This window comes from Vespula pensylvanica, chromosome 4, assembly GCF_014466175.1.
Source record: "Vespula pensylvanica isolate Volc-1 chromosome 4, ASM1446617v1, whole genome shotgun sequence".
Classification (NCBI taxonomy): Eukaryota; Metazoa; Arthropoda; class Insecta; order Hymenoptera; family Vespidae; genus Vespula; species Vespula pensylvanica.
Genome location: NC_057688.1, coordinates 673,274 through 700,454, shown reverse-complemented (window position 1 = coordinate 700,454; position 27,181 = coordinate 673,274). Strand labels below are relative to the sequence as shown.

Genomic DNA, 27,181 nt, shown 5'->3' with positions numbered 1-27,181 from the left:
AACAACAGTTGCTAATCGAATCTGATGGTGCCATCCGAACAAACAAAAATGAAAAAGTAGATAATAATTTTAAAATAACATAAGAATGTATTGTATCGTCCGTTAGAAAGCTTTTTATTGATTCTTATCGTTATCGTCGTAGCCATTTTTGATTTTGAAAATTCCTCAAAATGATATCACGCTCGCGTAAATTTAAAGGCAATTAGAAATATATTTTACAGGTAATTTACTAGATATACATCATAGAAATTCGTCACGTAGTTTAACATTCGATCAATAATTTCGTATAAAGAGAAAGAGAGAGAAAGAGAGAGAAGCTATTTGCAAACAGCTAGCAAGCTGCGACGAATCCGTTAGCACGCTCGATCGTTTCCCCAAATCTTGCCAATAATGGTAATGCTTCAATAGAACCATTATGTCGACGATATATCACTGTGTGCATAACGCGACAGAAGGTTCAGGATCCAGACAGATTCTATTGGGATCTAGAATTTTAGGGGATTCGATCGGTTTTTGTTGATACATGTACCCCGCTCCCAACAACCAATCAAACATTACCCGAATCAAATCTTTCAACATCCAAACTAACTACAATCATATCGATAAGTATCAATAAAGAAAAATGAAAAACTATTACAGTCTGCAATTGTTTAAATTAATTTAATAATAGGCAATGAAACGGTTTAAACAATTTTTTCAATCGCGAGAACATCGTTTTATAACAAAAGTATAAAACCTTTTTCAGCTTACGCAGACAACTCACGGCAAGTCGTGATTTCACTTTAATCGACCTTTCGTTGGGTCGTTTCCGTCGAGTGCACATATCGATCGCATGCATGGCCGTCATTGTGTTGGGGTGCTGGTCTGTACGGTGACATACTGGTGGCTGACAGCCTTGGCTCCCCTGTTGAGAGAAGAGAGAGAGAAAGAAATAGACAGACAGACAGACAGAGAGAGAGAGAGAGAGAGGGAGACTATATAAAAGAAGATAGAGAGAGAGAGAGAGAGGGTAACTCTGCTACGAATCCGAAAACAGAAGAGAGGGGAACGTTTTCCTAATTCACGAAAATTCGTGAAATTACCTTGACCGAATCGTTGAGCACTTAATCGAAGATTAATGGCCATGACTGCGAAGCAGGATCGTACACCCTGCTGTTAATCGAAAGGAATCCATTCTGTCCGTGAACAAAACTTCGATCCCTGATGATATTTTTAAACAATATTAAATATCTGAGAAGCACAATGAAAACGTTTTCAATCGCTCGTTCGATTCAACTTCTGTTGAATAAAAAACTATGAAATTTCATCGGTTACAACGTTATACCTATTAGGTGGTATATATCTTTTTCTCTTCCTTTCTGTCTTTTTTTTTTTTTTTTTTTTTTTTTTTAGAAAATAAAACAGAATAGGGAACGTGTTTACCCTAAAAGACTATCGATAGAGACGGACACGGGCGGCCAACACGAATACGAAATAAAAAGGAGAGAGAGAACTCGAGAAAGATCTTTCAGCGTCGTATTTCGGCATCTGTTTAGCTCGTGCTACCGTAGCTACCGTAGAGTACTGCTTTGCTGTTGGTAGTACATATATGCGTGGGGTAGAAAGACGGCTTTTCATTGTGAGTTGGCATTTGCAGGCTTTTGTGCTAAACCACAAACAATGGACGTTCGAACAGTACGTCATGGAACTCGTCCTCTAAGTTTTCTCTCATCGAATATACATACATATATATTAACGAGAATTGGTTAGCTAAAATATGGAAAGCTCTTTTATTTGAAAAAGATTCTTCATCGAGGAAAATTATTAAAATCTATTGAGGTAAAAAATCAATATCAAGGAAGAACGTCCTACGGTCAGATGTCAAAAACGTCAGCGTTTTCGTCGAAGTCGAAGAGACATCGAAAAAAGTTGACAGTGACTATCGAAAATACAAGTACTGGAGCCAGAATACAGAGTACTTTGACTCGCGATGGAAATATAGGGGACAGATGTCTACGGGGGGCAGGTGTACCCCACCGTACGCGTGCCAACCAACCCCCCACTGTGCTGCCATTCAAGACTATAATTTACTTGAAGAATGCCCGGCCTAGCTAGGCATTCATCACGAGATGACGCGAGCTGGTCCCTGCTTCATCGAACCTCCGAGTTCTTCGGAGTCGATCGTTCGTCCCTAGCTTGCAAACCATAAGCGATAACACCACGAATTAACGATCGACGTTTACTAGCGTTTCTCTTGATCAATAAAATCTGTCTCTTTTGTTCGTTCAGTTATTTCTATTTCTTTTTTTCTTTTTTTTTTTTTTTTTTTTTTTTTGAAGAAAAGAAATAAACAGTAGTTGCAAACGTACACATAGAAACGCATATACTGATCACTGAAATATATTAAAGAATACAATATTGAGAAATTCAGTATTAAGAAAAAATATATGATATAAGGGATATAAAATTATTTACTCTTTTTTACTTTCTCTCTCTCTCTCTCTCTCTCTCTCTCTCTCTCTCTCTCTCTCTCACTCTCTTTCTCTTTGTCTTTCTATCTCTGTTAAATCTTCTTACATTTCTGAATAACTTCGAATGGTACATGCACATGTTATTAATCGCAATGAGCTGTATCGACGCCCTCGAATCAGACTTTAATCACATACAAGAGCATGGATTAGAGTCTATGTTAGAACTGCCTTGGACAAATCATTGATTTAGCTTCATTGTGGATCGTTCGCGGAAGTACGCGTTTTATTGGGTCTATGGGGTGAGCTTACGTAGGATTACACGCGTGCCTCAAAGCGCATTTGATCTCGAACGGTGAATTTGTATGAGTTTTATTTGAATCAGGGGTAGAGTTGGTTCCTTGTATGGACTTAACTAAAAAAAAAATTTATATATATGTACGAGGAAACCGAGGTGAAGCAATGTCTATACGAATCCAAATGAAAATGATTTATTCGATCGAATAAATAATAAGAATAAATAAATAAAAATACAAATTCAATGCAAAATCGAAGACTCTTTGAAATTTAAGTAAGTATGTACCTCGTAAAAATTTGATATTTGAAAAGCTTGAAAAAGTGTAATTTTCGTAAAAAGGTATTGAAAAGCTAAATGTAACGGCGATGAATATTGAATTTCACATTTATTCTCGCATAATCCCCTAAATCGTTGACGAAGAGTAACTTAATATCATAACTGGGTCGGTTCGAATTGATGAGCAAACCGCGAGCCAGCAAATAGTAATTTAATATCGCTTGAGCTTCTCCTCGAGAGAAGACAAAAAAAAAAGAAAATACTATTGAATGGTAGAATGATTTCACGCAAGCGTTACTCACGTGAATGGCGAGACCGATCGTACGCTGCCATGGCGAACGGTCGGTCAGTTGCCCGTAAAATTTTAAACTCGCTAGAGAAGGACGTTCGGTGAACTTATGACGGAATAATGAGGGCTCGGACCGTTTGAGTACGCGCCATAAATTTCATTCAATGTTACGACCTCTTAAAATCAAAAAAAGATATATATATGTAACAAACGCATTTGTAAAAATTTATAAACCTACTATGAAATATATATATATAACAAAGATATATATACTCTTAGTTTTTTATTGAGACCATGCGAAAATCTAACTTAATCACTACGATACTCAATATCTTCAAATCTATCTTAAGTCACTATGATACTCAAATAAAATAAATAAAAGAAAGTTTCTCAAATGTATTCTGTCATATAATATATACGAATGTAAAAGAAAAATTTCACAAACATGTAAAAATTTCGTTAAAGTTTCATGTATTACAGATATAAATCACTGTGAAAAATCATGTCAACGTTCTAAAAAATAATTATTCAAGAAGATGAGAAAATATATGCAATGTTATTCCTCCACTTTACACGGTGCCGGTCCCATAAGCAGTCAAGTGGTAATGCCGGTGAAGCTCGTGTCTTTGAATTTTTCTATCCTTCTCGCACCCAAGTAAAAATCCCTCGGTTTGTCGTCTCTTCTACCCTCCGTTTCCCCCTTCGGACACTGGCTGGCAGCTCATTAAACACCCACAGCAGCCCTCGGGCAGGGCCGAGCCCTCACCCTGATTTAACTATTGTTCGATTTGTCTGTGTATTACGTACGTGCTCCTTCAAATACATACACACATACACACGCACACACATATGTATACACATGCTTGATCGTCGTCGACATCAACGATGGCAGCACCTTCGACTGGCGAACGCGTTCGCCATCGTCGAGGGACGGCAACTTCGACCATCTGTCCGTATTTCGATTCGCGCCAACTCCAAGAGCCACCTACGAACGCCAGTGGTTCTTACTTTGATGCACGAGAGAAGAAAGAGAAAGATAGAGAGAGAGAGAAGGAGGGGTACGAAAACGAGATTTAGTCGGAGAATGCAGAGGGTACACGTGTCTGTTGAGGTCGTATCCTCCCTCGGGGTAGATTTGTTAACAAGCTCTCCACTCGAATCGACTCGATTTCTTTGAATTTTATATAAACTAAGAAAATGTTCACTGAATATCCAAGTTCTCGTAATTTCCCATTGAGACTATGCGAAAATCTAACTCTCTTAAGTCACTATGATACATAAATAAAATAAATAAAACAAAATTTCTTGAACGCATACATATACACGATGGAGGTGATATATATAGTATGAGGCATCTAAGAAAGTATTGCATTTAAAAAAACAAAGTTGACTTTCAAATCTCCTTGCTGTTACTTATCAAGAAAGTTATATATACCACATGATGTCTCTCTTAATACCATGTAATCTCAGTAAATAAATTATATTTTTTTTTTAATTACTTATCACAAATAATTCTGTCTTTTTGCATAATTTAAAAGTTATTCAAGCTGATCAAATTAAGTGCCTCATCTGGTATTATATATATATATATATATATATATATATATATATATATATTAGATTCTATCTAAACATAAAAATAAAAGATAATGTTATATAAAAAGCAGGTGCGAGTCAAAACTATGTATACTGAGAGAGATCTCTATGTATATGTATAGAGAGATCTTTTTCTCTCATGATTTGTCATTACTATAACTGAAATCGTTCGTTATATTGAGCACCACCGGAAGGAAAGAATTGACGTGTCCCGCTATGACCGGTACACCAGCTTTGATTGTGATCGTTTCAACCCTAGCATACTCCTCCTTGTTTCCCCCACCCCCTCCCCTTCACTCAACATTTCCCCTTCTACTTTCGGCCACCTCACGTTCTAACTCCGCATAAACCCTACATGTACATTATTATTTCATAACAATCGCACCGTAGCTGGTATGATAACTATAGTATATATGGTCTATCACGCGATGGCCGTCACGCTTCGAAGGATAAGTCATCGCCTTAACAACAGATTAAAAAAATTTGTCGATATTCATCTCTTGACTCAAAACTTTTAAAACGAACGATAAACGTTACGTTGAATTAAAAAAAAAAATACGTCTAAATGAAAGACGATCCCGTTGACTGAAAGATTCCTCCGTTTTAATCAATCCATTGTTTTTTCTATTTTTTTTTTTATGCGAAAGAAACACGATAGGGTGGACGATGGTTCGTTCGTCCGTTTGTCCAGTGGTCCGTTTCTACTGTTTGATCATCTGCTAACGAGTTTAATTTCCATTTAACTCTTTACCTTGCGTAGTCAACAAAAAATAAAAGAAAAAAAAAAGAACGAATCCATTCGACGAAGAACTACCGTCTCTATACGTCCGTCTCTATCGATTTCTCAATGGTAACTGACAAGACGTTGTACTTCGCGTTTAGAAAACTCTTGAAAGTAAACACACCATGTATTTACGTTGTTTTCATATATTACCGTGTATTTACGTTTGAGTAAACATTATACACATATCTTGAAACTCGAAAGAAATTCAAAAATAAAATCAATCAGTTACGTTTGCTTCTTAATTTTCACACGAACTTCGAATTTCTCACGTGGGCCTCATAGAAAATGTTGGGACTTAGACGTTTAAGAACGTTTTCACGGAAAAATTTCTCCGGAAGGACCACCACGCGGATATATCGGCCACCCCGAAATTCTCGGCGAAGCGTGCGCCCATTTTTCACGCTTCTTCTCCTTCTCTCTTTCTCTCTTTCTCTCTTTTTCCTTCCTCCCTTCTCTCTTTCTCTCTTTCTCTCATTTTCCTTCCTCCCTTCTCTCTTTCTCTGTCCAAAAGTAATGTTCAGAAAAAAAGAAAAAAAAATCAGAGCGGTCCCTTTGAAATCCACCACTCTTTGCGGCAAACATCTAAGATACCTACATCGCGGTTAGTCGGTATTGCAAAGACTAGGATTTTCGCGCTTTTGACCCTTCAAATAGGCCACCATCCACTCGAAACGATATTTTCATTTTTTTCTTCTACTCTTTCCCAAAAGAAAAGTTATTCCTCGTGCGCTTCTTTGATCTTTCGATCTGACGATAGCTAACGTGAGACCGACTACGGTAAATTTCCTGATACTTGGAAAGAAAAAAAAAGTAAAAAGAGAAAAGGAAGAAGAAAAGAAGGAGATGAAAAAGGAGGGAAAGTGAAAACATTTTTTTTTTTTTTCTTTACGAATAATCGATTAAAAATCGTTCGAACGAATAAGACCGTCTGCCGGAAGTTCACTTAATCGTTGGTAAAACCTTTGAATAATAAAAAAAGAAAAGTAAAAAAAAAAATAGGAAACCGACCGATCGATTAGTATCACGATGCTTATTGATCTAACTTTTTTATCGACTCATTCTTCCGCGTCGTCGTTGTAACGTAAAGAAAAAAAAAAAAAAGAAAAAAGAGAGGAAAAAGAAAAGTAAAAGAAGAAAAAATCATAAGCCATGAAACGCAACATCCTCTCGACGAATTTGTTCGCACCGCAAAGAATCGGCTTAAGCAGGGAGAAAATAGGAAAATCAAACGACCTCGGTCTATTCCTGACATCCATAACGAATCGATTTTAATGCATTACGAAAAGTTCGCTTTCGAGGGTGAGTAAGAAACGTTTAGACCACCGGCTCCTGTAATTTCAAGCTATTTAACAGTTCTAAAGAGATTTATCAGATCTTTGTGTCGCTTTTAACGAGAAATCATTTACGATATTTTCTAATTTATTTCATTATATTCCATATATTCAATTATATATTTCATACATTTAATTGTTATATTAATTAGTTAAATAATAATTAAAATAATTTAATTAATGAAACAGTAACAAAATAATAAAATAATGAAATAATAAATATAGTAAAAAATCCTTAAAGAGATCTTTAAAGAAAAAATCTCTTTTCTTTTTCCCCTTTCTTTCTTTCTTTCCTTTTTTTTTTTTTTTTTTTTTTTTTAAATAAAATCACACCTCTTCGCCACGATAATAATCAATGCTGCTCTAACACCACTACGAAGTTAGGGCTTCTGAAACCTGAGGTTACATCTAACAAGATCTAAGTCTAAAGATTTAAGACGTTATATCCGACCACTAAGTCGAAGGGCGTCAAGTAAATTACGAAAAAATCAATCGCAATATTAACGATTAGGCACTTGTTACTTAGAAATTAATTGAAAATATCGGATAAAAATTCTATTGGAATTATCCCTCGTAATTATATTTGCGGATACGTTTAAACGGTTTACGGACGAAGTATCTCTTCGATACTTTCGAACCAATTGCATGAAAAACCAACTACAGGGTAGTTTCGCATACACCCAAGGTATCGCGTTCGGCACGTGCCGGTCACGTGACCGCCTTGATGGCTCTCACATGTGCGCGTTTATGCGCATTTGGCTGCATTTAAAAGGAGCAAAGTGTTCTACGAAAACAACTGTCCTTCGTTCGTTGTACTTGGAACGAAAAAACGTTGTTCGAAAAGATAACAATAATAAAATAATAATCGGATCGTTCGTTAGGAAGTCGCGTGCTAACTCGAGTAGCTTAGAGAACATTAGAAAAGATAGTACGTGTAAAGAAGATTATGGTTTTTCTTTTTTTTTTTTTTTTTTTTTTTTTTTTTAATTCAAAGATATCAAGCTTTTCTAAATGTAAATGGTTAACAAAAAATTCTAGGAAAAGAGGAGAAAGAATTGAAAGTAAAATTTGTTCCATGTTATTATCACAGTTTAAATGAAATCTGAAAGTTATTATAATTTACATTTTATTTTAAAAACGATCGAACAGTTTGTTCTTTACGGTCGCATAATTTTTTAAAGTTTCTGAATTATTCCCGCGAGCATCCATTTATCATCACCGATCGATTTCATAGTTTGATCCATCGAAAATAAAATTTTTAAAAATTATCACTATCAATGATCACTTGCTAATCGTTCGAGTAGATTGAAATTTTTCAATGAAGATGATTAAGAAAAATCGTAAAAAAAAAAAAAAAAAAAAAAACAAAAAAAGGAGATTAAAAATTAAAGAAAAGAAATACAAATAAGTTTTCAAAACTTTTATCAGTTCGAACTAAATTCTTATATTAATATAAATTGATCTTATCGTTAACTTCTTATGATTACACAATTTGTTTTTTGTACTCATATAATTTATAATTTATAATAACTACTGATGCCAAAATTTTTCCCACAAGTTTACCCACTTCCATCACCGATCAATCTTACATGGGCTTGAACCTTAATCGTAGAGGAAAAAAGTTAGAACACTGAGCATCGTGATGGTGGTCGCGTGCATGATCCATCGACGCACGTGATTCCCAATGTACTATCGGAAGGGAAAACGCCTTTCGACGAGCCTACTGAGAAATTGATAGCTCGACCGAGTTCACACCACCGACACGTGCTCTACGACTTGGCTGTAAAAGTGCCCTCGTAATTGAGATATCATGATCGCTTTCACGCCAACGACAGATTCTTAAACTAATTCCGTGACGAGGACACGTGCCACCTGAATATAAGTACACGTGCTTCCATTTAAAATCCTCTTTTCAACCACAAGATTTATTCAAAAATATCTGTTGTATAACTTTTATTTTTCCTATCTTACATTGAATCTAACGATTGCAAAATCTATTAGTTATCTTTAGTCAAATTATAATCAGTTATCTATTAGTTATCTTCTGTACAATGATATAAATAAAATAGTTTGTAAATGTAAAAGAAAAAAAAAGAAAAAGAAGATACTCGTTCGATCTTGAACGATTATATTTTTTTTTAAATATCTTCAAATGATGATACAGTATTGATTAATTTCCAGAGAAATTTATTCGGACGTAGATTATATAAACAGGCAGGCCATTTAATCGTGATCGATCATTATCCAATCGTTTCGAAAAGAAGCGGAAAATGAAAGCGACGCTTCGCGGCTAAACGGCAAACATTACGTGTCGTCCCGATGTGCGATATCAACCTCGACACGTGCCGTTCTCCGACGTTTGTCACCGAACGCCCACGCGTGCTAATATTTGCGTGATAAATTCTCTCCTCTTCTTCGATGCATTTTCTACGAAGGGTAAACCCGTCGATAATCGGAGAACTCGATACAAGTTAACATGATCAAGGAAAAAACAGGTTGTTTGTATTTCCCACTGAAAATCATGAATTATCGGAAAATGTTCTCACGTTCAAACTGTAAATATATCTTTCATAAACTATGTAAGTATTCCAACAACCATACATTATATGTATATATTTATATTATAATAATATAATATTAATAATATATAATATACATATTATTATATTGCATATATATTATGGTATAAATATGATATATTAGCTAATAAACTATAATATATATAACTATATATATATATCATATTATGAAACTACATAGATATATATTAATATAATATATTTTCAATATAATATATATTATTATTAAATATATATATATACATTATTATTATCTATAAATTATTATTATTATTATTAATATATATTGTTATTAATATAAAAGCCTTAATCTGCCAGTTTATAATTTCTCAAAAACTTACTAGTTTTGCCCAATCCAGATGGAATTTTATCTAATTTTATATAATATATCAATTATATTTTTATTTATATAGTAACTTATATTAAATCAATAAAAACTTGGAATTGTTTTGACGATGAAATGAAATAAAACTTAAAAAATATGAATACATATAAAAATATGTAACTTCGAAGTTACACGGCATTATACACTGTCAAATATTTTCTTCAAAATGAAACAAACAATTATCTCCAGTTATATATCATCGTTACAGAATATAAATAAAAATGAAAAGAACTCTATACAAAAAAAAAAGAAAGAAAAAAAGAAGAAAAAAACGGCAACTGCACGTTGAAGTATTGCGTAGTGTGTACCGAGAGGGTTCCATTTAAACGAAACGTTAAGTACAGCCGGAGGATATTGATTCGGGTACTGCTTGTTGGTAAATGTTTGCATCACGTGAATTGCCTGTAGCGATTTGCACTACCTTTCAATTAAAACACGTCTATCTCTGAAATAAAATTATGGAAGAGTTGCATCTTTTATTTTGTATACCAACGTACGTACTTAATACATTAATAACATAAACGATGATTCAAGAAAAGTTTAATTTATTCCTATGAATGTTTAAACTTCTCTGTAAAAATGATTTACACGTTACGTAAAAGAACAGATTTTTAAAAGATAATCTATCAGGAATTGGGGTTCTGCAAAAACTCGTGTATGACGACAAAGACGATCAGACAATCGAACCCCAAAAAGGATACTGAAATAACGTTTTTGCAATGAATGCAAATGATTCGCCATTGCTATGTAAGCCTTTTCAGTTTGTTTCAAAGGAAAAGTTCAATCGTTTCGTCCTCGAATCCCCTATAAAAGGGTGCCCGCTTTACCCCCATGTAGATGATCATACGCACCCGCACTTAAATCTGATCCAGATAACAAATCTCCTCTTGCAACGTGCTGCGTAGAACGAGTTAGTGTATTCTCCTTTCGAGACGAGTTTTTGATGGAGAACAAGACAATTCGATTGACCCGTCCAACTTCAAAGGGAAAATTCATTCAACTGCATCGATGGATTGTCCACCCTGCAAAATTAATTTATTTTTTAATATCTAAAAATATATACGTGTATAACATTATTTCTTTTGAATATTTTTATAATATTGTAAAAATTATTATAAAATTGTTTACAAATGAACAGAAAGAAAATTTGCTTTGTTTTTCTTTTCTTTTTTTATTTTTTTATTTTTTTTTATATTTCTGCTTTCATATATACCTTTAAATATATTCATTGCACATAAACATATATTATTTTGTATGGATACTATAAAAAAGGAAATAAAGAAAAAATTTGTGAGAATTACTATACAAGTTCCTGCAAATGCAAAAGGTACATTAATACATATTTTTGTTATTCTCTTAAATTATATTTTCTTTTATTCTATTTCATATTTTACTCAATACTTTTAAAAATATTTCCTACGCCATAAACACAAATAAAGTAGTATCCTTTCGCTAGTAATAGCAACGATATCTGTTCTTCTTTTTGATGATGATCTAACCGAGGGCTAGCAGACGATAAAGAATCCGACCAGCAGAAAAAAGAAAGGGGAGAAAGAAGAAACAAAGACGACACATTAGAATCTATTGTAAATCTCATCGAGGTCGGATAATCAGATACCTTTCGAGGCCGCCAGGTGAGCCAGCTCGAGCGTATAACGCCTTTTGACGTTAACGCCAGTACTCTTGTGTGTGCGCGCACCATAAACGCACTCGACAACAATGCTTAGATCTTAATCTTCCGCCTTGCTTCCCTGTTATCCAGAGACCATTACCATTATGTTTGCACTCCGATCTACCGACTAGACACTACCTCTTATCGCGAAAAGTATCGAGAAACTTTCGCAAGATCTTTAAAATTTATTACTAATATATATTTTATATATATATTAATAATAAATTATATATATAATTAATATATATAATACATATATATATATAATTTATACACACTAACATCGTTATCATGTTAAAATTAATCGTGTTAAAATTTATTACAAATATATGTATATATATACATATATATGTGTTAGTAAATATATACAGTATACAAATGTACAAATATATATATATATATATATTAGTATATATATTAGTATGTATATATATTATATAATATAACACGCGCATGTGTGCGTACATACTAGTAATAAATATATTCTTTTAGTTATATTACATATATATTTTTTTATAAAACGTTATATATATATATATAAGTATATATAAATGTAAAGATATAAAGTAACTAAAAGAAATAATATTTTTTTTTTGCTCTTATAGTCCTTATAAAGAACGATGAGTCAGTATTCGTAAAATAAAAATCGCCTTTGCGGGTAATCGCAAGGAATAGTGGTACGATCGGTCGACTCAATTCAATGCTCCCAAATCTTATTTCAGCATGCAGCTAAATTGCAACGAGGGAGACCTCTTTGTTCTGAAACTTCGTCTTCTCTTTGCGTCCCAAGGGAATTTTAGGGCATTACATAGCCCTCTCACAGGAACGATCGTTATCTCTTTAGCAACCTAAGATCTAAGAGTCTATCCTCCTCTACTTATCCTTTCATGTTCCCTTCCTCTAGAAAATAAATGAAAGGATGTTCAATAATTCGATGATTTCATGTTCTATTGTCTTCGATCCTCTATCATATATTCTCTTATTTCCTATAAAACATAACCTATCTAAACGATGTTAGAAACTTTACCAATACAAATTTTTCAAGTTCAAATAAAAAGAAGAACTCGTGCGGAGTATTCGAAGAATCCATTGAGCCTACTACGATTATCGCAGATGTCTATCGGACTATTCTTTAGCCTAACCACTCGAATATCAAACCAACCGACTATGTCCGCTGCTTGAGCACAAGTAAAACAGTTGCCATGCGCGGTAAAATAATATCGAAGAAGTAAAAAGAGAGTATACACACGCGCCATTGCTTCCCTATGGATATTCCACTTAACTATTACAAACAGAGAATAGGTTTTGCCTTTGAATAAATTCGTCGAACGAAAGACAAAAATAAATTCGCCTTTAAGTTCGAAATATCTCAAAATTTTGTAGCTAATAAATTAATATGGATTTTGTCGATATTCTTTGAAAACAATGACGCTTTTTCAATTGAAATCGATCAACGAAAAACTTGCTCGAAATCCCAAGAGAGAGATATAGTCCAGCTGGATGCTGAGTTTTGATAAAAATCCTAACGTTTTGCTCGAAAATAAGGCAGAAAGAAAGAGAGAGTGTGTGTGTGTGTGTGTGAGAGAGAAAGAGAAAGTACATCGAAACCCATCCCCTTCGTTTCACCAGCAGCAATGACAGTAACGGCAAGCACCCTTCGCAGTGACGATCGAGCCGCGTGGATGCTTTTTTTCTATTTCTACCCCAACATAAGTAACTAGGGTACCTGTAGCCCTAGCTCGCGTTGTCCCCCTTCATCTATCTTCCCCTCCCTCCCTTCCTTTTCTCCTCCTTTTCCTCCCCTCTCTTCTCGTTCCTTTCACGAAAACGTCCTCTCGGATGAACGCGTCAGAAGAATAAAAATTGCTCGCACGTAAGAATCGCGAGTGTGTCAATCCTGTTCTGTTCCTAAGAATATGAACTCCCATCTATGTCGACCCATGCTAATTACATTTTAATTCATTTCGACAAAAAAAGAAAATAGGGGACTAACGAGCTAACGTAAAGAATTTCATCCGACGAATCTGCAGTCCTGGGATAGATGAATATTTTAAGGATTAAAAACGATTAAAAGAACTCGAGAAGTGAAAATTTCTCCTGAGCGTAGTTTTTCTTGTTTCGCGCATGAAAAGATTCGGGGAAAAAGGGAAAAAAAAAACGGGAAAAAAAGAAAAGAAAGGTTAGGAGTGTGAAAATCCTCGTCCCCGTTTATTGACAAAACATCTCTCGCAAATCCGGCTCGTCCACGAGGCGCGAAAAAAATCCTACCACTTTTGAGAACGATCCTTACGGCAGCTGCATTTAACAGACCGTAAATAATAAGTTAACGGAGAGTCAGATTTCTGGAAGACTGGTTTAAGTTATGCAAACCGAATGGAATATCGATCAGGTGTTTACTTCGATGCTTTTAAAATCGAATTTGGATAGGAAACGAGTGTCTGAACTGATCGATATCGTTGAATCGTCATAGTTTATGGAATTTATCGAAATTAAAAATGATTAAACGTAATGACGTTTTGAAATTGACGTTGAGACGACATAGACGCGATATGACGTGGAAAGAAATGGATTGACCAACCGTCATCGAGCATCACATCGATTATCTATGGACTGTCACGGTTTTAGAGGATTACATGTCGATTACGAGGCTCAATTTTAAATCTCTCCACTACTCAGCCGTTCTCCATAACTTTCTCTCAGTCCTGCAGCAACCCTTTTGTGGCTTACTCGATGGTTTTACAATCAGTCACCCGTGCTGTGACATGGCCGATGGGTCGTCGAAGGGTTGCCTCGTTTCGTTAAAGCGGATTACGTTTCGCCTTCTTTTTTTTACACTTTTCAGCAAGTCGATATCGAATCGACGTATGGGATCAAGGTTTTTTGATCGATGATCTTAGAAAAAGAATATCAAAGAACATTTTTCTCCTCTCGTTGATCACGGATGCACGAAAAAAAAAAAAAAAAAGAAACAGAAAAAATCATGACCCATACTCTCCAAGGATTCTTCATAAACTTTGTGGAAACTGGTGGAAGTTGGTTTCATCGTTTATATTTTTTTCTCAACCCTTCCTCGTATTTTTACTCGTCATTGTTTGCGAAAGCAGGCCCTTGCGACGTTTAAAGGGGCGTGGCGATTTAAAGAAGGGGTTCCCGAATGGCTTTCGAAAAACGAAATGACCGCAAAGCCGTCACGCTTGTCTCTGTACCTATAAAATAGATCCGCCTCTCTCTCTCTCTCTCTCTCTCTCTCTCTCTCTCTCTCTCTCCTTCTTTCTCTTTTTCTTCACCAATTGCATGTTACGTCATAGTCAATAGTCCAAATATCCTGCAAACAAATTTAGTCTCGATTTTATTCCGATCAACTATATATCAGCGAATTTCTTCGTTCTAAAATCTTCAGAAAGTGCTTAAATTTTGTTAAAAAAAAAAAAAATATCTCCGATAGCTCGAAAACGCGATATAAAATTTCTCGGAAGTATCAGGAAGCACTCGATGCCTACTCGGCACTTGGAAACATCAGAGACCCCTCCAACGTACATTGCAAAGGTGCCCCCAGCTTTTTTCCACTATGAATGATGATGTATGGATGTTGGCTGGGCGCTAGGGGCTGAGTAAAGGGTTCCATTGTTGTGAACACCCCCCTGGAGAATGAACCCTCTCGCCCCGCGGGGTGAAACCTTCGTGAAATATTACTGCCAAGCAACAAACTGGGTTCTGCAGCCTGTATATATTGTTAATTTTATGCCCGATTTTTTGTCCACTCCATCTTACCCCCACCATTGCTACACAGACGTCGAAAGTATTACATTCGAACCGTTACCATACTTCTATCCCCTTTTTTTTAACAACAAACATCGTGACTGTTTTATCCTAAATAAGAAGTTGATCGTTACTTCTCTTTTTTAGCGTTCTTATAACTTGCAAAAATTACAAAGTGTTCATCTTTTATCAAAACTTAATAAATCGTCTCGTGTGCAATAGTGTCATAAAAAAGAAAAAGTATAAATTAATTATATCTATGAAAGCTTTTTGAAGCTTAACCTACTAAATATTGTAATCCTATTAAATGTATAATTTTTTGTATTAATTACTAAGATCGCAATAAAATGGATTACTCGTATTAATGCATTAAAGCCGTAACCAGATCCACATTATGGCGAAGAATATTCATATCCATAAGCGCGAGAGAAAGAGAGAGAGAAAAGGAGAGATTGTGTAGCGACCCTTAGATGCTAGAGAACAATGAAGGACCGCAATTAACTAGGGGCCTTGTAATCGGAGTCCCGATATTCGATCCAGAATATAATATGCAAATTCGATCGGACACGGTTTTAGAAATTTGCTATGGCCCTTCTACTCTATCAACAATGCGTGACTCGTGCCAACAATAGGAAATAATAAACCGTGATAAATAGCCAAGCAAATACACAGGACAATCCAAAAATGTCCGTCGCTATCATTCCTCCCTCTCTTTCTCTCTCCTTCTCTAAACTTCATCTCTTAGCACATCCAGGTGCACCGATTCAAATACCCAAATAAATACGAAGTGCAAATAATATAAACCCCTAGTTCAGTCGATGGGTTTTTTCGACGAACAAATATCAGCATTAATTTTAACGCTTGCCCATGCATATTAACAGCTGAATTTTGTTAAAACAAATCAATATTATCTTCTAATTTTAAAAATCATATATAACGAAAACAAAAATCTTAAATATGATTCATAATCACCGACAAACACGCCCGCGCACATGTATATTTAGATATCTATACGCATATATAGTGTCGTACTTCAAGGAAGTTGATTTTGAAGAGGCAACCCTGATCAGAATGTGGTCCACGGAGACAGATTGAGGGGCGTGCTGAAATAAATCAGCCTTTTGTTTTACAGCCCTAAAACGGCCGTTGGAGATTTGGAGCGCGAAGTGACGTCCATTCATAAGAACACCCCAGCTGCAAGAACGAAAAGGCCTCGTAGCTACTTCAAAAACTCTAGAATAGTCCTTCTCTCGAACGTACAACACGATTAGAAAGTTCAATCTCTTTGGAAAATTTTAATTACTTTTACTTGACAAAAGTAAAAAAAAAACATTCTCATTATATATATATATATCATATAATATAAATAATCTATACATATGTATACACATATATATAATCGTGAAACTGATCGATGGGACGAAGATATCCGGAAATAAAAAATATTTTAAAGAATTCAATAGTTACAAAAATAAAATATATATTAATAAAATAGTATATGTATATATATATAATACATATAATAAATTATATATATTATATATTATATATAATATAATATATATATAAACATAAAGATAAAAACAAATATCTACTTAAATAATTTATAATTAATCATTCTTCGTCACATTTTTATATATCAATTCTTTCTACTGATCTCATTGTCAGCAATTTGTTTTTAACAAGATTTGCAACACAAGCGTCACACAAAATAATTAACAGCTTATGTGTTGTTTAATATTCGCAAAAATAATCGCTTAAAATAATCCCGTATAGAAAACCATCGCTAATGAGAAATATTCAAATACGTACTTGATTAAATTTCATCCTGGACAACAATCTGGCATCCTCGAAATCCTTCTCTAGATGTTCAATCACGTTGACGTCTCGTTGATGAAGTAAAGGGGTTAAGCGTTATGCGTCCTACTGGAAGTGATTCGAATTAATGTCCGACGAAATCCTAGGCTTCGATCACGATCCCTAAGGAGTTGTTCGATGAAAGGGAAGAATTTAGTGCATCGTAGAATGTCCTTCAGGATTTGACGATCATCCTCTCCCTTTTTCTTAGAAAGATAGAAAGAGAGTCTCGTTAGGATACGATGACTAATCTAACAAATGACTTTATTTCGAATAAATCCCTTATAAAATATTTTCCCCGCTATTTCGAGGATAGTAATCCTCTTTCTTCCTCCTCAATCTTATTTCTAATCAAATCGATAAAATCTGAAATCAGTCGAATAATAATTACTCCGATATCGAATTAAAAATAGAAATAATCTTTTTGTTAGGATCGATATTTCTTTGTATATGTAAAAATGCCGAGAAAGATAAAAGCACGTGAAGAAAGTCGAGTGAAGGAGTGCGTAATGTTGCTTAATTCATATACACACACATCTTCTTTCTTATTAAACCTCTAAAATTTAAAATCAATCGAATAATAATTACTCCGATATCAAATTAAAATAGAAATAATCTTTTTGTTAGGATCGATATTTCTTCGTAGATGTGAAAATGCCAGGAAAAATAAAAGCACGTGGAGAAAGTCGAATGAAAGGGTGCGTAACATCGCTTCAATTGTATACACGCACGTTGAAAGAAGATAGCCAATAATACATAAGATACCAAAATTACGATAATTAATCTAACAAATGATTTTATTTCAAATAGATCCCTTATGAAACATGTTCCGTACTTTCTGAAATTTGTGAACCACCTTCACTCTCTTTAATCTTATTTCTTATCCGATAGATAGAATCTGAAATCAGTCAAATAATAACTACTTTAATATCATATAAAAATAAAAATGATCTTTTCGCTAAGATCGATATTTTTTCGTATCTGTGAAAATGCCGGGAAAAATAAAAGCACGTGGAGAAAGTCGAGTGAAAGGGTGCGTGGCGGTGCGCAAATCGTATATACACACACGTTGAAGAAGGACAGCCGATAATATATAATTATTGCGCGGGCGCGGGTCAATAGTCGGCCACGTTGCCTGGCGACGCTCTCACTTCGTATTCTCTCGAACTCTGGAACACGGTCGGCACATCAACTTGTCTTCCTTCTTTGACCGTACTCGCGCTCGGTACGCACGCGAAAAGAAAAAGTAAAGAAGAAAAGGCAAAGTCTACACCGGCCTTTCCCAGCAAGTCCCAGCGAAGTCTTTCCTTTTTGTAAGAACATCTCTCGAGGTATAGATCTCGAGATCGATCAGCTTTCATCTCACCTGAGTGATCACGATAAAGATCAACCTCTTCACACTGGCTTCTCTTTGGGAACATCTCGAGCACGTGTTAATGGACATTCTACCTGAGTATTGAGTATGTAAGTACCTACTAAACTTCTTTCCCTATAAATTTACTTTACTTTTCAAAGAGTGGATTCGATTTTAATCTCGAGCACGTATTCTTGTTTACTCCGTCGCGTTCCAATAATTTACATGTATCTAATCGCGTTGCTATTAATTCCTCTTCGACTCACGGTGCGATACGTTCCATCGAGAATCACTAAATTCGAATGATGTTTTTTGAACTTGACACGAAAGCCAAAGGTGATCATTTTGGACTCGTGAGATTTTTTAATTTACATTTCACTTTTTTATTACCTAGATAACTTTTTGGCTTCTTTTTTGTTTTCTTTATTTTTTTATTATACATAGCCAAAATTTTCCATTATCTTAGAGTTTCCAAAAACATCGGTATGGAACCGACTAATTCGAAATCTGTAATTTCCGATCGAACGATGAACGAGGAGAACGTAGAAACGTTGAAAAGAAAACAATTTGGGATAAGATCGAAACGTTTGTCGTACGAAAAATTCGAAGACGCTTGCGGCTTTAAATTCGTCGAATTATCAAGTTTCGAAAATTTCGTGCGGCTTCTCTATCGGCCGACGGATCCAGCAAATTTGGGTATAGCGAGAGCACTTTTCGGTAAGTGAGATATACTTATGTATGTACCTGAGAAAGAAAAAGAAAGACAAAGAATATAATTTTTTTCAAATACAAAATCACATCATTTCCAATAGGTTTGTGTATGATAGTGGACGTTGTCGAAGAAAGAGGATTAGCGGATATCGATATAAAATGGGGAGATCCATGGGATTGTCATTTCCCATTGATTCACGGAATGACACCACTTTCGTTACCTTGGATGATAATAATTTATGGTGCGATGTGGTTAGGTGCTTTTGGTATCATGCTTGGTGTCCGATTTAAATTAGCTTGCGCTTGCTTCGTTGTTCCTTACTGGTATATATTTCTATTGGATAAAAGTTATTGGAACAATCACACTTATCTTTATGGTATCGTAGCGACTCTTTTTTGGTGTACAGAAGCAAACAAGTACTTGTGAGTACAACATACGATTACAATTATCTCGTTTTATGATTAAATAATGATACTTTTGTTATAAAAGGAGTCTTTCTTTGTTGTCACACAGTGCGTTCGATGCCAGTGATGCTAAAAAAATCAAGGAAACCGTGCCACTGTGGAATTATTTTATATTGAGATTTCAATTTTTCCTTCTATACTTTTTGGCCGGTTTAAAAAAATCCGGTAAAGAATGGCTCGAAGGATATTCCATGTTGAATCTCTCGAGACACTGGGTTTTTGATCCGTTCAAGTAGGTCCTAATTTTTAAATAAACCTTTATTATCTTCCTTCGGAGAAAGACATTTTGTTTTTACAGAATTTTCTTGACCACCGAAGAAACAGATTTCTTTATAGTCCATTGGTTCGGTTTCATATTTGACTTAACCGTTGGATTTTGGATGTTGTTCGATAAAACTCGATTACCGGCTATGATATTCTGCACGGCCTTCCATTTGATGAACTCGAGACTGTTTAGTATAGGTAACATGAATCTCTGTCGTAATTATTTGTCTTCTTTTGTTAATTTTTTATCTTCTTGTTTTTTTTTTTTTCTTTTCTTTTTTTTTTATTCCTTTTTTCAGGTATGTTCCCATACGTTTGCTTAGTAACAATGCCTCTTTTTTGTAACGTCGATTGGCCGAGAACTTTTTACTCTTGGATCAAATGTAAACAAAATATCTTACTTTCCAAATGTGTAAATGTGATAAAAAATTGTTTGCAAAGTCCAATTAATAGACTGATAAATGAACAAACAAAAGAGGTTACTAATCTAAATGAATTCGATTCGCAAAAAGCTACTATGGACGAAAATAAACACTACCAGTCGTCTGAAAATGTAAAACCTATCGATAACTCAACGATGAAAAATGTTAATCCGAAGAAAGTGACGAAAAAACAACAATTCGTCGTATCTATGTTATTAATCCACATTGCCTTGCAATTCTTTTTACCCTACTCGCATTTCATCACCAAGGTAAATTACATTAATCGTGTCAAAAGAAATAAAAAAATCAAAAAATCAAAACTGTGAAAATTTACAAATTCGTAACAAAGTGAAAATAAATCGATAAATCAATAAATAAATAAATAAATAAATAAATAAATAAATTATTATTCCAGGGTTATAACAATTGGGTCCCAGGTTTGTACGGTTATTCCTGGGACATGATGGTCCACACTTGGGATACAATATTAGTTGTAATACGAGTTCACGATAACGAGAGCAACGAAGATCGTTTTCTCGATCCCGATACATGGGTACAAAGTGATCGATGGGTGAAACATGGAGACATGGCGAGACAATATGCTTTTTGTATAAAGGTTTTATCTCGATAGTCTAGTCATATTTTTTATTGACTCATTAAATCAACAGTCGCAGTATTATAAACGTCTTCTATCAATTTTACTGCTCTTTCTTATCTGATTTTTTGTACATATCGATTCATTAAATCAATTTTTGCGATGTTATAAACTTGTCACTTCTTTTTTTCTTTTTTTATACTTTTTTTAACTCATACGACCTCTCATTTCCAGAATAATATACTGCGACAGAAAGAAGAGACTCTGAATAATAGTCCTAAACACGAAGAACGAGAAAAATGGACTAAACTCTCTTCGAATTTAAGCATTTACATGGATGTGTGGTGTTCTTTGAACGGAAGATTTCAACAAAGAATTTTTGATCCAAACGTTGACATGTTGACGGTTGATTGGCATCCTTTTAAACATGTTTCCTTCGTGATGCCACTTCTAACGCAATACAACTCTTATCGGTGATATAAAAATTTAATATACATGATTCCCGTACGTTCTATTAATAATCATTACTATAACAATTTACTTCGCTTTGTTATCTCTTTAGATATAAAATGAACGATATTCAAAAAGACGTATACAGTTGGTCGAATTACACCGACGTTCTCTTCGTAGCCGATTTCCCGAATATGTCATTAGAAAATTACATTAGCAGTGATTTCACGAATGTATCGTTGACGGTTCTTGAAGGTGAAGTAGCATATAACGAAGAAAATCAAATGGAAAGTATCACTTTAAAAAAAGGATTATCGATCGACGTAAAAACCGAAAAATTTCACAGAATTAAAACGATTACTCCTTATCCAGCCTGTTACATGTATACTTATACCAATCAAACGAAACAAAAATTGGATATTAACAGGTTTGTTATCAGAACGCGATAAACTTTATACCAAGAACAAGAAATTAATTACTATTGTTTTTTACCTTTTTAGACAAGTTGAAAACACTAATACCAAGGAACCATTCTCCCTCGTACAGGAATTAAATTATAAAGTTGATTCTTGGGGAAGAGCATTGAGTCATCTAGCAAATGCCTTCTTCAATCTTGTTTACGACGTTCCTATGATACGAAGAGTACGGGTTAGGAGACAAGTCTAAGAAAATAAACATAGAACGAAATGATCTCAGATTAAGCCAAATTATATATGTATATATATGTAATGTTGAATCGTAAATAATTTTACTTTAGAACTCATTATCATCATTCAAAGATTTTAGAAACCTATTTTTGTATATTCAAAGATACAACAATGTTTATAAAATTTCTAAATTAATTAATCGATACAGATTTGATTAATTTATAATTTTCAAAGTATTTAAAAAATCACAAATTATTGTTGTAAAAATATTTTAATAATAGAAACATTACGTAACAATATTGTAACTTGTTTAAATCATACCTTGATTCTCTCTACCGATAGACGAAATTAGCGAAAACTGTATTACCGATAATCGGACATCGTCGGTATATTATCTTCCATTGTTATTTTTTGTTACAAAAAAGCAGTATTTTTCATAAGATTATTGTAAAAAAAAAAAAACAAATTATCTAAGAGATTAAAATTAATATTAGAATGAAGAATAATACATCGCCTTCTATTTATATATACATATATATATATATAGATATGTGCATATATCTTTTGCACATTTTTCATTGATGATCTGATGTGATATTATAAGAAATGTGTCTCGTTTCATCATAACTATTGACATTGAAAATATATTACACTATAAATCATTATATGTAAATACACTGCATCTGTATTTCCATAATAATAATTATAATAATTTACTTTTGAACGCATTGAATTGGCTTAAATATTTGTAGTTTATCGCAAGAGGTACTTTATCTGAAGCCACTTATCTTACATGCTACAAAATGTTATCAGATCGCCGATCGACTAAGAACTGAAGGATCGTCATGCACTTTCAACCAGACCTTTAGTCTTGTTGCTACTTCTTCGTGACATAAGTGTTCGAATAACCTACGATCGGAAGATTTCTGTAAGTAAAAAAGAAAAACAGAAAAAGAAAAAAAAATGAAGAAAAAAACAACTTAAAAAATATTAAGTCATATAAGCCTTGTGTGAATAAAATAAAATATGTTACGATCGCAAATAAAGATAAAAACGTGACAATTCGTAATGTACAACATGCATCGTCTCGAAATACGACGAGAACAACGTCTTCTCTCGCTTTGTTCTTTTTCTATTTCTATTTTCGTTCGTTCCAGCTTCAACTAATCTGGGTCGACGCGTTAACAACGATCAAAGTATGTATCTTAAATTAGTTTACATAATAAACAAAACTTATCAAAGAAAAAAAAAACGATTACCGTTAAAATTTTTACATGAAAGGCATGACACAAAAATTGTTTCGTACGAAAACCTTGTGAAAATTTCGACTTCGATATAAAGAAGATTTGGATCACGTGAATCGCATGTTTGTTAAAGAAGAAGAAAAAAAAAAGTACATTTAAAAAGAACTATTATAATTCTATTAATTGTCACGTTAAATAAAAATTACGTTCTATATTAACGTTCGTTTATCTCTGTTCTAAAGTACGAAAAAAAACTTTTTTTTATTTTGATATTAATATTATGCATGTTCGTTATCATATAGATACCTTTTTTACAATGGTAATTCCTTATGTTAATATTTTTTTTTATTTTAGATAGTACTTACTTCCAACGTTTGTATTTTGTTGATAATTTAAGATAACCGTGAACTTCTACGCACTTCCCCTTTTAAAATATTAACTTCCCGAGTGCGGTACTCACTTCAATAGTGATGTACATTTCCGGTGATCATACAAAACGAACTCTATTATCATACGCGTGTTTAACTAATCTGTTACTATATCCAGTATGTTTCATCCATCATCGACGTCGGACGATATTCTATAAACGGTAAAAAATTTTCATTTATCAGTCTTAAAGAATTTTATTAAATAAACATGAGAAAATGAACCGAAAAGATTCCACGCTATCTTAATCTCAATCGAGGTCATTCTACGATATACTATTTAAGAAGGAAACGTATATATACTTTACTGTACATAAACATTCGACTAATCGTCGAATTGTCAACTTTTGTCTAATGATAACGTCTTTTCGAAGAATTCCACCACAAAAAATATTACGATTACACAACAAAGATTTTAATAATCTCGCATTGTTCACAGATAAAATATGACAAAATTAGATTCATACCAAGTCGATCAGAGAGAGCCGCTTTTAAATGCACTCGAGAAGCTCGGCGAAGGTTCCAATTTTCTTTATTTGATTTTCATTTTAACGACGATACCGACGTTGTTCAACGGAATGCATTCCATGGCATATATCTTCATAGCCGAAGTAATTATCTCGCTTAATGATGATACCTATTAAACGTAATTAAATTTTAATTAAAATTATTTTTCATTTCAGGTTCCTAACCACTGGTGTTCCATACCAATTCTTACTTCAGCGAATTGGACTGATGAGCAAATAAGAAACATTTCATCAGCCAGTTCTTGCACCCAATACGATTATAACTATGAAAACTTTGCAAAAATAGGTTTCGAAGAGGCTCTCAAATATAAGAACAAACATCGAATATTAAAGACAACGGAATGCAACGTTCGAAGTTTCGCACGTAACACAGAAGGTACTTCTTTCGTGGAAGATGTAAGTTGCATTATTTTCTAGATCGTTAATACAGTATGAATAATAATAACAATTCGAGTTTCGCTTACCCGTGTAAAATTTAGTTAATTGAAAGTAGTAAAAGGAAAAAGAAAAAAAAAAAACGTCCCACAAGTACGCTTTATAAATCGCGATATTATCCCAGTGGGACCTCGTGTGCGACAAAATGGCTGATAGATCCAACACCCAGATGATGTTCTCTCTTGGAAAACTCTTAGGAAGCGCATCGTTCGGTATTATTTCCGACAAATATGGTCGCAAATTCGCTTACGCCATTGGTATAGTTATGTTGATTATATCTGCTCCGAGCAGTGCGATCGTACCTTGGTTTTGGTGCTTCATGATCCTTAGATTAATAAATGGGATGAGTCATGCCGCCATTTTGTATCCTTCCTTTACTTTTCGTAAGTTTTTTTTTATCCTTATTTATCAACGACGAATTCGAAGAATAACGAATAACGTAGACGTCACATTTATCTTATATTGTTAATTAATTAATTAATTAATTAATTATTACATTAATATATATATATATAATAACGCCGCTTGTATAAACACGTCCGACTCGTGTGGAAGTTTGTTACGTACTAATCTCTATTATTGATTTCTGTATGTTCCTTGAAATATTCTGAGGCTCAAAAATATAAATATTTACACTCACTAATTCACCTTGATCTACGAGTAAATTGTATTGTTCTCTACTCGTCGTTATTCTCCGTTCGGTATAATACGTATTGATTTATAAAATACAAAATGATAATAATTTCATTATATACAGTAACCGAAATAGCCAGTGAAAAGCATAGACAATGGATGGGTGTAGCATATAACGCTGGATATCCTGTAGGAACAGCAATTATGGCTATTATAGCATACGGTTTACATAATTGGCGATACAAACAATTAGCATCGACATTGCCAGCTTTAATTATGCTTCTTTTTATATGGTAATGGTATACAATGTGATTGCTATTATTTCAAAAACATATCTTCAATGTTTCGATGTTTCTTCTTTAAATTTTGATCGTCAGGCTGATGCCAGAATCACCGCGATGGCTTTTGTCACAAAATCGTTTAAAAGAAGCCCAGAAAGTGATCGAGAAATATCACGGGCCTATTTATAAAACAACAAACACCTATTCTACAACGGCTGCACATAAGCTTATATTACAAACTCAATTGGAAGAAACGGAGAATCAAGTGTCAAATTCCTCTACTCAAGGACATAAATTAAAGAACAATATAAAAGGACTGGTTATTATTCTCTTTAACTGTGAATTGTTAAAAAGAGTAATGATCACAAATTTCGCATGGCTTACAGCTTCCCTTACTTATTATGCGTTAGGTAATAATTAATTATCGATCTTACCTGTACAAAACATTGTTTCAAAATACTTATTTTTATTATGTTTTCCTTTTTTTTAGCGTTAAACGTGGATAATTTCTCAGCTGATCGTTACCTTTACATTTTCGTAATGGGTATCACCGAAATACCAGCTTACTTGATACCAACGCCCATTTTGATGTACTTGGGACGAAGACAAGCTTGTGCTATAATGTACACTTTGACGGCATTACTTTTATTCAGTATTCTTATAATACCAACTACGGAAAGTCTGACTATAATAATCGTCGCTCTAACAGGAAGATTCATGTTATCTGCCGTTTACAGCATCATAATACTATATACTTCAGAATTGTTTCCTACGGTAAAAAAAATAAATAAATAAATAAATAAATAAATATCCTATTAATAAATTTCCAAGTATAGCAAAGCAAAGAATTCTACTTCTTATTAACAACAATGTCTTTCCCACAGATTACAAGAAATTCTGCGGTTGGTAGCAGCTCAGCAATGTCTCATGTAGGTAGCGTATCATCTCCTTACGTCGCTGATTTATTAGGTGCCATTGCTTGGTGGGCACCTAGTACTTTATGTGCTTTTTGCGCTCTCCTATCTGGTTTACTCTCGCTGATGCTACCGGAAACACGTGGAAGACCATTGACCGACACAGTGGACGAAGAAGTCACGAAGGAACGTGGTCTCGTTGAAATAAAAAATTGTTTTGCATGTAATAAATAACGATCCGATGGTTCAACCCGACAATTCAATGCAATTAAAATTACTACTACTGTTATTAAAGTAATATCATAATCTAGATGAGACTTATGTGATAAGATTAAAAAAAAAAAGACGTTGCTACTTATAATGGAGAACACTTACAAGGACACTTATTAATTGGTAATAAAGTTGTGTTAAAGTATATTAATTATTACCAATACAACGTGATCATCGATTCACATCGATTATCTGGGAAACTAACAAAAATATCAATGCTGTGAAATGAAACATCTATTACTCTTACTTTTTAATACAAATTAAACGACAT

General features: G+C 33.9%; 2 protein-coding genes and 1 long non-coding RNA gene across 10 annotated transcripts; 2 read left to right on the top strand and 1 right to left on the bottom strand.

The window, feature by feature from the left end:
• Window positions 1–24,459, bottom strand: LOC122628447. Of its 2 annotated transcripts, none has more exons than XR_006327050.1 (8): window positions 24,318–24,459; window positions 23,791–24,005; window positions 22,975–23,107; window positions 22,027–22,162; window positions 17,229–17,479; window positions 10,837–11,007; window positions 1,083–1,230; window positions 1–904 (listed from the first exon to the last, which is right to left on the bottom strand). It is a non-coding gene; the product is annotated as an uncharacterized LOC122628447 (long non-coding RNA). The 2 variants fall into 2 exon arrangements; XR_006327049.1 differs by having other exon boundaries at window positions 6–904; window positions 23,045–23,107.
• Window positions 18,409–22,384, top strand: LOC122628445 (vitamin K-dependent gamma-carboxylase). Of its 4 annotated transcripts, none has more exons than XM_043810759.1 (10): window positions 18,409–18,737; window positions 19,094–19,344; window positions 19,455–19,761; window positions 19,853–20,035; window positions 20,102–20,265; window positions 20,367–20,758; window positions 20,905–21,105; window positions 21,319–21,557; window positions 21,647–21,961; window positions 22,035–22,384. In XM_043810759.1, the coding sequence occupies exons 2-10, from the start codon at window positions 19,113–19,115 to the stop codon at window positions 22,198–22,200; spliced, it is 2,199 nt and encodes a 732-aa protein (XP_043666694.1). In that variant the 5' UTR covers window positions 18,409–18,737; window positions 19,094–19,112; the 3' UTR covers window positions 22,201–22,384. The 4 variants fall into 4 exon arrangements, with proteins under 4 accessions (XP_043666694.1, XP_043666693.1, XP_043666692.1 ...); XM_043810758.1 differs by having other exon boundaries at window positions 18,410–18,737; window positions 19,072–19,344; window positions 19,440–19,761; XM_043810757.1 differs by having other exon boundaries at window positions 18,411–18,737; window positions 19,440–19,761.
• LOC122628446 (organic cation transporter protein-like) lies at window positions 22,989–27,171 on the top strand. Of its 4 annotated transcripts, XM_043810761.1 has the most exons (9): window positions 22,989–23,109; window positions 23,339–23,377; window positions 24,290–24,461; window positions 24,534–24,773; window positions 24,937–25,195; window positions 25,570–25,738; window positions 25,823–26,136; window positions 26,217–26,500; window positions 26,611–27,171. In XM_043810761.1, exons 3-9 carry the CDS (start codon window positions 24,297–24,299, stop codon window positions 26,872–26,874), a joined length of 1,695 nt encoding a protein of 564 aa, XP_043666696.1. In that variant the 5' UTR covers window positions 22,989–23,109; window positions 23,339–23,377; window positions 24,290–24,296; the 3' UTR covers window positions 26,875–27,171. The 4 variants fall into 4 exon arrangements, with proteins under 4 accessions (XP_043666696.1, XP_043666699.1, XP_043666697.1 ...); XM_043810764.1 differs by lacking the exon at window positions 23,339–23,377 and having other exon boundaries at window positions 23,009–23,109; XM_043810762.1 differs by lacking the exons at window positions 22,989–23,109; window positions 23,339–23,377 and adding an exon at window positions 23,879–24,014.
• The last annotated feature ends 10 nt before the right edge of the window (window positions 27,172–27,181 follow it).